This window comes from Daphnia pulicaria, chromosome 2 (assembly GCF_021234035.1).
Source record: "Daphnia pulicaria isolate SC F1-1A chromosome 2, SC_F0-13Bv2, whole genome shotgun sequence".
NCBI classification, from domain to species: Eukaryota; Metazoa; Arthropoda; class Branchiopoda; order Diplostraca; family Daphniidae; genus Daphnia; species Daphnia pulicaria.
Window position 1 is genome coordinate 12,598,613 of NC_060914.1, and position 10,244 is coordinate 12,608,856.

Here is a 10,244-nt window from a genome sequence, read left to right on the forward strand (position 1 = left end):
AGCCAGCGAATTTTCACTCTAGAATTCAACGCAGCGGAGCGGAATTGTCGATATCCAAGTTTAAAAAAGGCCGATGCGTTTCCACAGCAACCCTTTGATTATGACATGTATTGTTGTGTTTTTGAACCGAAGAAAAATCAAGGAAAGCTTCTTTCTTTAGCATTGAGATGTGATCAGTCGTTAACAAAAGTTGAGCCAGTGAAGATTGGAGGGATTGGAGTTGTAACAAAATTTACTTTAGTTGGCACTCAATTAAATTTGATCCATCTGCTGACCCTCAATGGCTCATTTAGCTCCAACTTTTTTAATGCTGATCACTGTAGCACTCGTCACTTTGCACCGTGGCGCCTGTTTAGCGACGCCAAATTCGATGGCCAACACTTTGGTATCATCTGGGTAACGAAACGCATAAACTTAAGCGTTCTTGGCACACAAAAAGTTATCCTTTATATGGACAGTCTGGAAGCTTCTACATTTCTTTAAAAATGTCCTTTTAACTCTCCTTTTTTATTTGCAGTTTCTCATCGACGCCCAATCCGCTCAACGGTCAACACCTCCGCGTCATCTGGGTAATTATTATCAATGATTTTACAATAGATATTGCAACGAAGATTAACTTGGCATTAAATACTTTATTGCAGACACTTTGGAGTGGAAACCCCAAAGGACTAAATGGACCGCTGAAAGGAGGGATAATTCTAGACAGCCTGTCGTCACGTTTAAATTTCACGTAACTAAATCAAAGAATTTCATTTCGATGGCTTTTTTACCTTTTTGTATAATCCTCCATGTCAGGTACGAAATGGTGCGAGTGACAGATTTCAGACTGGAGCCATCAGATAAAGGACGAGGACTTTTTAACTATTTGTGGGATCAAGTAAAGGTGGCTTAATTTACTTTTGGTACAAATTAAGAATTATTTTTGTATTTCACAGCAATGCGATGTGCTGGCACAAGATGTGTTGCCGACCTTCCAGCGCAATAGAATCGTCGACCTGACAACCTATTGGTATTACGGGGATTTAGTTTTCCTTATTCCCGTACCTGATGAAACGGCCAACATAAACTCAGTTATCAAACCATTTCAGTGGAAGGTACTGTACCTTATAATTCCTATATTTTTTCACGTTCAACAGCCTTCGTTATTCCATTAAAAGGTCTGGCTAGCCATCGGGGTATCGATCGTTTGCGTCATCGCAGTTTTAAATTTAATTCAGCGCTTGGAATATCGATCCGCATTCATTACGGATTTAAGACCAAACAATAAACCACTGCCCGGAAAGTTAACGAACGATGATCAAATTCGTGCCAAAAAATGGCAAACCGGAAAACAGTACCTCTACGTTTTTGGCAATTTGCTTTCACAAGGTTCACAGCCTTTGAATATTCATTGCCGTCACAATTCATTTGAGGTATTTTTTTTAAAATTAGGTGGCGTTTGCCCATCAAAATGGCTACCCTTTCGACTAGTCGCTGGCGTATGGACCCTGGCCGCTTTCTTCTTCGTCCAGTCCTACACCTCAACTCTGTTCACTTACGTTGTGACGCCAATCAATCCACCGCTAATTAACTCTGTCGATGACATTGTTGACAGTGGCGACATCAATTTACTCGTCCGAGAAACAGGATTTTTAAATACGTTACTTTTGGCAAGTCATAAAATCAATGAATATTCACAGAGCACGAATAATGAAAATGAAAAAACAGCCTGAGGAACTTATAATTTTTTAACGTGAGACAGGCCACCAATCACACGGGACTATTCGCGGCATTACAAAAGAAACTCGATTCTTTCCCTAAATCTCGATGTGTATCTCCGTCTGAATGCACCAAATTGATGACACCAGGTTCAAGAAATGTTTTCGTTGATGTAAGCTACACATTCAAGTCTATTTACAAAAATTGTTTTCATTTTTAATTGATTAATTATTGACTAGGCAAAGGCTTTTGTAATGGATGAAATCAGAAAAGATTTCAAAAAGAAGGGCCAATGCAATTTCCAATTAGCAAAAGAAAGTTTCATCAGTACCATGGCGTCGTTTGCCCTGGCAAAAAACAGTCCCTACACCCAAAAAATTTCCCAGGGGTAAGTTAATAGAAGGCCAAAGACGTCTGCTTTTTCATTCAAGTGTTCACTCGTTGTTTCAATCGAAAAAGAATATTGGAACTGCTACAGATTGGCCTCATCGACCACTGGGACACGTGGTTCCGCCCCATGCCTCCGCAGTGTAATGGAAAACCACAAAGTGGTGGAAGCAAGAAAAAGAAACTTTCGCCACTTTCCCTGAAAAATTTAACTAGCGCATTTATAGTTTTATTTGTTGGACTAATCTTTTCTTTTTTGACTTTTCTCGGAGAAAACATTATTTCTATCCGTTAATGACATCACAAAGGTACGCGCAAAACATCAAGGTTGGAGCATGAGCCAAATGACTTAATTAATCCGAAATTGCCCAGCAAGTTGAACCCTTATTCATCCTTAAAATTAGCTTAGATTGAATAATTATACTAATCTTAGGTACTAGAACCTTTTTGACATCTTCTTTTTCGCATTTATTCTCGCTCATCCGCATTCCGCCCTTTAAATTTATCTACGACTTATAATATCTAGTGTCTGAACTGAATTGCCAACTTCTGGCGGAAAACTTTTGCTCATCAGCTAAATAGTTTGTAAAAATGGTGGAATAAAATTTTCTTAATCGAATTTTATTCGTTTGCATATTTCTTTTTAACCCTTTTCCTTGTGTACTATATAATTTAAACAAGAACCGCGGTGGACTCTTTTTTTAAAAAGGTAAACTCCTTTTAACTTAATTACTTTTAAAAGACTACTCAACAGATGGATGGACGACGAAACATAAGTTTGAAAAATACATCAACAACTGACAAACAAAAAACAAAACACTGCCATCATGGCGGCGGTGATGACGATAGTTGTTGCATGTCAGTGTCAGCCATTGCTGTAGTCACTAGTCAAGGTGTTTGAAAGTCGTTATGTGTTACATTGTTTCATTTCATTTGTTTGTTAGAATTTGTTAAATAACAGATTAGGTCAATAACACGTGGAATGTTACGGTGTTATTTCTTTATATTTTCAAGCAGGTATAAAAAGCTCGAAAAGTTGATATTATTGAATTTAAAAAGAAAGCATTGTGAAGTAAGACGATTTAATGAAGTCGGATTTTGGTTTTGATGGTGTGACAGATCATATTTAAGTTTATCTTGGTATGACGAAAGGCTGTTATTTACAACTTATTTACTTTTCTAATAACTCACGTTAAAATTGGGTCTTACCATACGAAAGCACTGGTATTATTTCCAATGGCTGTTAGTATGTATGATAATCTGTGTTAAACTATTTATAAGGTTGCTGTTGAAATTGTAGGCATTGAAAAAGTTGCTTGAAATAGTAAAATATCCCTGATGATCAGCCACAGTGTTCGTTCACAATTGAGATAATGCTTTCACTAAACAACTGAAGGTTTTAACGTCAGAGGTTATTTCCCGTGCTGGGGGTATAGGAAAATATTACTAAAATTTCAATCCAAACAAAGCAATTGATTTGTTATTCTGTGGACATAAAGGTCGACCGTTCGTTTCGAAAACACAAGTGGATTAGTAGGGCGCTGGTTTATTTTCTGGTTGAGATGAACATAATGTAATAGCATTAAGAGAATGTCGAATTGTAATTCATTTCTTTCTTTTTTTTTTCCACCTGAATAGGAAACTTTGCCGAGGGGAAAGAAAAATGCCCACGAGAGAATCCAGTGAGACCAGACATCCGATGGCTGGCCAGCATGATTCAACGGAAACATGTTTACTGGCGGACATAACGCTGGTGGACAACAACTTTTCCTTTATTAAGAAAATGCCACTTCGTTCAATACTGGTAAGGCATTTTCAGGTTAGCAACCTCTAATATTTATGTTTCATTGTGGCATCTGATTCTTTATGCTAAAGGCAGCTTGTTGAAATCGTTGATAGGTTTTTTATAAAGTCAAAAATAGACTTTTGTGTTTTGGCATTCAACGTCTCTACCAAGTTTCCCCTTTTAAGGTCAGTATAGCCAATCATTGTAGAGAATCATGGAATTCTTAATTTTTATTCGTGCTAATGTGGGGGTTTTCATGATCAATTGCAAGGAAACTGATTTGTGTGAGCTAGGTTGCGGTTATCGCGTACACCGCCAGCTAACTGAAGACTAAGTATTAGACATGTTGGGCTGCTGGTTGGGTAACACAAGATTTCTGTTTTAGAAATTTTGAAACTGAAATAAGTTAACTTATACTGTACATACCACAAGTCGTATGCGATGTTACATTGAATTTCAACTACATTTGATCACAAACACCCGTGGTAGATCCAATGTTTTGCGAACAGAAATCATTTTCGTTGACGGCTTGTCTACCCGTTATCAGGATTTATAATTCAAAATAACAGTGAGATATTTTATGGACAGTTGACAGGATCAAAGTATGGAACAAGTCAAAGTGACCCAACAATTTTGAGATGAAGAAAGAAAAGAATATCGAATTGATTTCCTTTGCTTCGATTAATCCTGACAAAACTAGACCACCAAGGAACGTAGACAAAACCTAGGCGATTTATCGCAATATCACCCAAACCATTTATGTACCTGACTGATATGTAACGGCTTTAGTAGGATAATAGCAAAATGCAAAGTTGGAATTTAAATCTATTGGACAGTACGGCTACAATAACCCAGAAAAATTCTAAAACGAAATGAATCCCAAGTAAAAAGGTAAATCTAATTTCAAAGTACCCATGGGTACGGTATCACGTAACTAAGTAGGCCTATGTCCGAGTTTTCAAATAATACCCGTTAAATTTTAAAACATACGATGAAGGACAGTGTAGGAACGTTTCTGAAAAGTTGACAGACAAATACCGAATGGCAAATTTATTTAAATCCATAACATTTCAAATCCTGACTATACTAACGTGGTTTATGTAAGCATTCATATCAGTCTTCCCGTTTCCACAACAAACAGTTATCTATTTCAACGATTTGTATTACTGTGTTGTACTTGTAGCGGTTTTCGTGCAGTTGGATCTGGAAGCTTTACCTTGAAAGTCTATTTGCAAGTTCACGATGTCTTATTTACTTTTCCCTTTCTTAATAGGATGGCTCACCATTTCTATTCACGGTTCCTCATCATCAACGCCCAACCCGCTCAACGGCCAACACCTCCGCGTCATCTGGGTAATTTTTGTCAATAAATTTAAAATTAGGTGTTACAATTAACTTGGCAATGAACATACTTTATTGCAGACACTTTGGAAGGGAAACCCTAAAGGGCTAATTGGACCGCTCAAAGGAGGAGCAATGATTGAAAGCCTTTCGGCACGTTTAAATTTCACGTAACTAACAAGAAGAAATTCATTTCGTTGGTTCTTGCCTTTTTTTAACAGTATTTAATATCCCCCGATCAGTTACGAGATGGTTCGAGTGACAGATTTCAGACTGGAGTCATCAGAAAAAGGACCAGGACTTTTAAACTATTTGTGGGATCAAGTTAAGTAGGTTTCATTTTACTTTTGGTACAAATTAAGAATTATTTTTGATTTCACAGCAATGCGATTTGTTGGTCCATGATGTAATTCCAACACCTGAGCGCAATAAAGTCGTCGATCTGACGACTTATTGGATCTACGATCGTTTAGCTTTTCTCATCCCCGTACCAGATGAAACGGCCAACATAGACTCGGTCATCAAACCTTTCCAATGGCCGGTTAGTGCTTTTCAATTTGCTCTTAATCTTGATTAAAAATTTGAAAAAATTTTATTATTTAATTAACAGGTATGGCTAGGACTGGGGATATCCATCGTTTGCGTCATCGCAATTTTAAATTTAATTCGACGCTACTTGGAATGTCGATCGACATTTCGTACCGGTTTTAGACCCAACAATGAACCACAGACGGGAAACTTAAAAACTTGAGGCCAACACCGTGCCAAGAAAAGGCAAACCGGAAATGAATATCTCTACGTTTTGGGAAATTTGCTGTCACAAGGTTTTTGTATATCTTTGACATTACGCTATCACAATTAAAATCAAAATGTTCTTATTACTGTTATTTTAATAATTAGGCGTCGTTTGCCCATCAAAACAATTACCCTACCGACTAGTCGCTAGCGTTTGGATCCTGGCCGCCTTCATCTTTGTCCAGTCCTACACGTCCACTCTGTTCACTTATGTTGTGACGCCAATCAGTCATCCGCTAGTCAACTCAATCTACGACGTTATTGGTAGTAGCGACATCAATTTAATAGTCAGAGAAACGGGACTTATAAATACCTTACTTTTGGTATGTAACAAATTGTCAACATTGACACTAGAATAAGAACAGGTTTTAATTTTGATTTTGCAACAGACCACCAATCACAGTACGGGCATATTCGCGACATTACAAAAGAAAGTCGATTCCTTCCCAAATTCTCGATGCGTATCGGTGTCTGACTGCATTCGATCTATCAAACCGGAATTGAGAAATGTGTTTATTGATGTAAAAATTTTACTCGTTTGCCATCTTATTCTTTCTACAAGAATTCAAATTTAATTCTGTTTAATCGGTTAACTTTACTATAGGCAAATGTTTACCTTAAGGATGCGATCAGAAATGATTTTAAAAAGACGGGCAAATGCAACTTTCAAATGGCAAAAGAAGGATTCATTGGCACCACGATATCGCTTGCCCTACCGAAAAACAGTCCCTACACTCAAAGAATTTCCCAAGGGTAACCCAGTAAACAGCCATGATGTTGCCTCTTCATATATTTTTTTTTAAATTTATTTATTCTGTTAGAATTTTGGAAGTGCAGCAAATTGGCGTCGTTGACTTCTGGGACACGTGGATCCGCCCCATGCCTCCTCAATGTAATGGAAAACCCAAAAGTGGAAATAAGAAAAAGAAAACAACTCCTCTCTCCCTGAAGAATTTGACCGGTGCCTTTCTAGTTTTGTCGGTTGGATTGAGCCTTTCCTTTTTGGCTTTTCTCGTGGAAAAAGTCATTTCAATACGTGAGCGACATCTTAGCCACACAAATAATAAGTTGCAACAAGAATCAAATAACGTAATTGTAATGGTGTCATTTAAGATTACAGCAGAAGGGGAAGAACCAGTGGACATCTCTGAATAGGTTGTTGCTTAGATTGACCGACAACTAATGTTAAATGTTGTAATTTTAGTATTTTCCTCATTGTCTTGAGTTTCACCCACTTCTTTTCCGAAGAGGGTCGTTATTTAGTCTGTACCTTTATACCGTACAATTTTAAAATCGCACATCCGCATTCCGCCTCTTATATTTCTCAATGTATAGTCAAGTTGTGTTTTTGGAGTTGAAATATGGAAACTTGGAAATGCCCAAAAGCCAAGGAAGCGGTAATTTTCTTTAACAAATAGTAGTCGATTGTAGTTTATTATAGTTATAGTTATAGATTTCATTCATTATAGTTCACCTTTGTGTATGAAGTATTTAGACAGCGATGGACATGCAAGTAGCAAGTCTTTGGCCTACTTCATTTTGCACTTATCTGCTGTACGACGCACGAAACTTATGTTCAAAATACACTAAAAATATGGAAGGTTAGATTTCTCTATCCAAAACTGAAAACTCTAAATATGCCTGACACATTTGAACTATTCGGCATTGTTTAAAACATGTACATACTTACAATTTAGCTGTAGATCATTCTCATATTTCAGCTTTCAAGGCGTCCCAATTTAACAGTCGTATCACTTTATTTTTTATTAGGAAAAATCCCTATTTCGTGGACTCACTATTTTGCTTTTGGCGGGCTTTTTTTTTGTGATGCTAAAATTAGCAGATCGAAAGTTTGGTTACTAGATGGCACAGCTTAGTCGTCTTAACTGTCACAGTGTCACTCTTTGTATACCTCTTTAACGAATAATTATGAGTCGAGGAAAGTTTGGCAAGCTAGTAATTATTATTTGTGCTTATTCCAACTGTTACATTATCGTAAAAATTTACACCACTTTAACACATAGCGCATGGTGCATAGCCTAGCCGAATGAAATTGTCGAAGACAACGAGCCTCGTGTGTCGTGTCTCTTCTTTGCCCACGCCCCTTTTTACGTCGTCTGCTGAAGAAGTTTTCCAACTGACTTAACAACTGCTTAACAAATAACGTAGAAGAATGGAACAAAAGTCTTCCACAAACAAAAACAGGTAATAATTCAAATGATAAATTGTTATGTTTAGTGTTATCTCATAAACGTCTTGATCAGAAAAGCAGTCCCTTCACATACGAAATCTTCATAGTCCGAGGTAGAATAGCCTCTGGAATATTCACGAAAAACAGTTTTCACATCTGTAATAAATGTGACCCCTTATTATTTCACATGAAATATGAAAGAAATTGAGAAAACTCTAGGTAAAACGTCTAGGTGTTACCTAAACAAAAAAGTGGATCTCGTGATTTCATAACCTTTAGAAATTAAACCCCAAAGCCCTGAAGGGTGTAGTCATTTTCAATCCACAATGCTTTAACAGGATTTCCTTGCTCCATTTACATCTAGTAATCATGGGGATAAATAACGTCTTTAGCTTATTGAAACCGGATCTTTGAAAGTTATTTCATTATTTGATAAAGAATATCTCAACTTTACTTGATAGGTCATGCAAATTTGTTCCATTTTAAAGACATTAAGAATTACCAAAGTGTTAGGCGTGTCTTGTGTAGGCTTATTAGGTTTATAGTTAGATTTTTTTTTATCCTTCACCGTTTTCAGTTTACAATGTTGATCAGAATTTAGGTAAAAGTCTAGTTTAGTGACCTAAATCTACACTCTTTTGTTACAGCACAACACCACAACACAGCGGCATAACATCACACTATCACAATATCACCTAACAGTATCACCCTACAATACCACACTACATCGATGATTGAACACTACATTTTACACTTAATTACATTACACTACCTAATCACAACACCACATCACCACGACCGACACAATTCAACTTTACCGAAAAATTACTAAGAAAACTGGTGTAGCTAATAATTAAACTACTGTAGGAAACAAGAAAGTAGAAGAATATAATTAGAATTCAACTTTAAACAAATCAAGACAAGAGGTCTTTACCTCGCTAATATCAAAAATCAAATGGGGGTGATCAGCAGACGATTTGCAGCGCTGCCATGTTGACAATAGCGAAATTTAACATTTTACTTACCCCCCTTTAAATTACAATTACTCCAAACAATGTACATTTTTTAAGTTGAAAATTCAAATGCAAAAAAAGAAATCCCGGGGAAGTAATTGCAGTCGTCGAAATATATGTTATTTCGATTTTTTTTTCCAGTGAAATTCTAAATGGGAACAAATACATTCTCACTAGGCAACGCTGTTGGTGGCGAAGAAGTCGATTTACTAGTTCTGGAAAAAGAGGCTGGGGGAGATAAATTTGAATATTTTGCTTAAATAGCTTTCTCGTTTGTCGTTGATCTCCCTTCCCATCTTTGCGTATTAAACAAAAATTGACAACGCAAAAAAACGCCCCTCTAACAAAAAGAAAAAAAAATCAGTATGAGCTTGTTCGTCCAGCAATGTGGTGGGCAATTCCTGTTCTTTAGTTAAAGGTACATGTTAAAAAACTTGGGGAATATTGTTAAAATCAATTTGATTAGTTGTACATTTGTTATGTCTGCCTCTCTTCATCAGTTAAGAATTTATAACAATATTTTTTTTAAATTAGTAGACTTTGGAATTTTGTTAAAATCAATTGGTTTGATGTAAATGTAAATGCCTAAATGGTTAATTTTTGTCTCCTTTTTCAGTTATCTTAAGGGTTAAAGTAAAGAATCGTAAAATCAAGATTTAGGTTCATGTAAAATTGTTTTAAAAGTCGGTTTTGCGTGTAGCTTCTGTAATGTTTACTGTGAGTGTATAGTGATTTGGTGTTATGATGTAGTGTAGTGATGTAATGCAGTAATGTAGTGCGCTTATTTAGTGTGATAGTGTAGTTTACCAATGTAGTAGTGTAGTGTTGGGGTGTTGTTCTGTAGCAAAAGAGTGTAGATTTAGGTCACTAAACTAGACTTTTTCCAGAATTTATTGTGTACTGGTGAATTGATAATGCCACTGACTAATACCATAACTGTTTTTATTTTTATTTTTTTAATTTTTATGCTAGATATGGAGAGCTTCCAGCTGCATCATTCTTCTCTCCTGTCCTCACGTACGTTTATGCGAGT

General features: G+C 36.5%; 1 protein-coding gene across 4 annotated transcripts; it reads left to right on the top strand.

The window, feature by feature from the left end:
• Positions 1 to 650: 650 nt before the first annotated feature.
• Positions 651 to 7,397, top strand: LOC124326260 (ionotropic receptor 93a-like). 4 transcript variants are annotated; one of them, XM_046784988.1, is made up of 21 exons: positions 651 to 730; positions 796 to 877; positions 936 to 1,094; positions 1,158 to 1,368; positions 1,432 to 1,649; positions 1,742 to 1,870; positions 1,938 to 2,086; positions 2,158 to 3,102; positions 3,367 to 3,515; positions 3,585 to 3,658; positions 3,724 to 3,889; positions 3,965 to 4,056; positions 5,145 to 5,224; positions 5,294 to 5,382; positions 5,455 to 5,536; positions 5,595 to 5,753; positions 5,823 to 6,036; positions 6,113 to 6,330; positions 6,397 to 6,528; positions 6,612 to 6,760; positions 6,829 to 7,397. In XM_046784988.1, the coding sequence occupies exons 2-8, from the start codon at positions 803 to 805 to the stop codon at positions 2,378 to 2,380; spliced, it is 1,164 nt and encodes a 387-aa protein (XP_046640944.1). In that variant the 5' UTR covers positions 651 to 730; positions 796 to 802; the 3' UTR covers positions 2,381 to 3,102; positions 3,367 to 3,515; positions 3,585 to 3,658; positions 3,724 to 3,889; positions 3,965 to 4,056; positions 5,145 to 5,224; positions 5,294 to 5,382; positions 5,455 to 5,536; positions 5,595 to 5,753; positions 5,823 to 6,036; positions 6,113 to 6,330; positions 6,397 to 6,528; positions 6,612 to 6,760; positions 6,829 to 7,397. The 4 variants fall into 4 exon arrangements, with proteins under 4 accessions (XP_046640944.1, XP_046640941.1, XP_046640942.1 ...); XM_046784985.1 differs by having other exon boundaries at positions 3,985 to 4,056; XM_046784986.1 differs by lacking the exon at positions 3,965 to 4,056.
• The last annotated feature ends 2,847 nt before the right edge of the window (positions 7,398 to 10,244 follow it).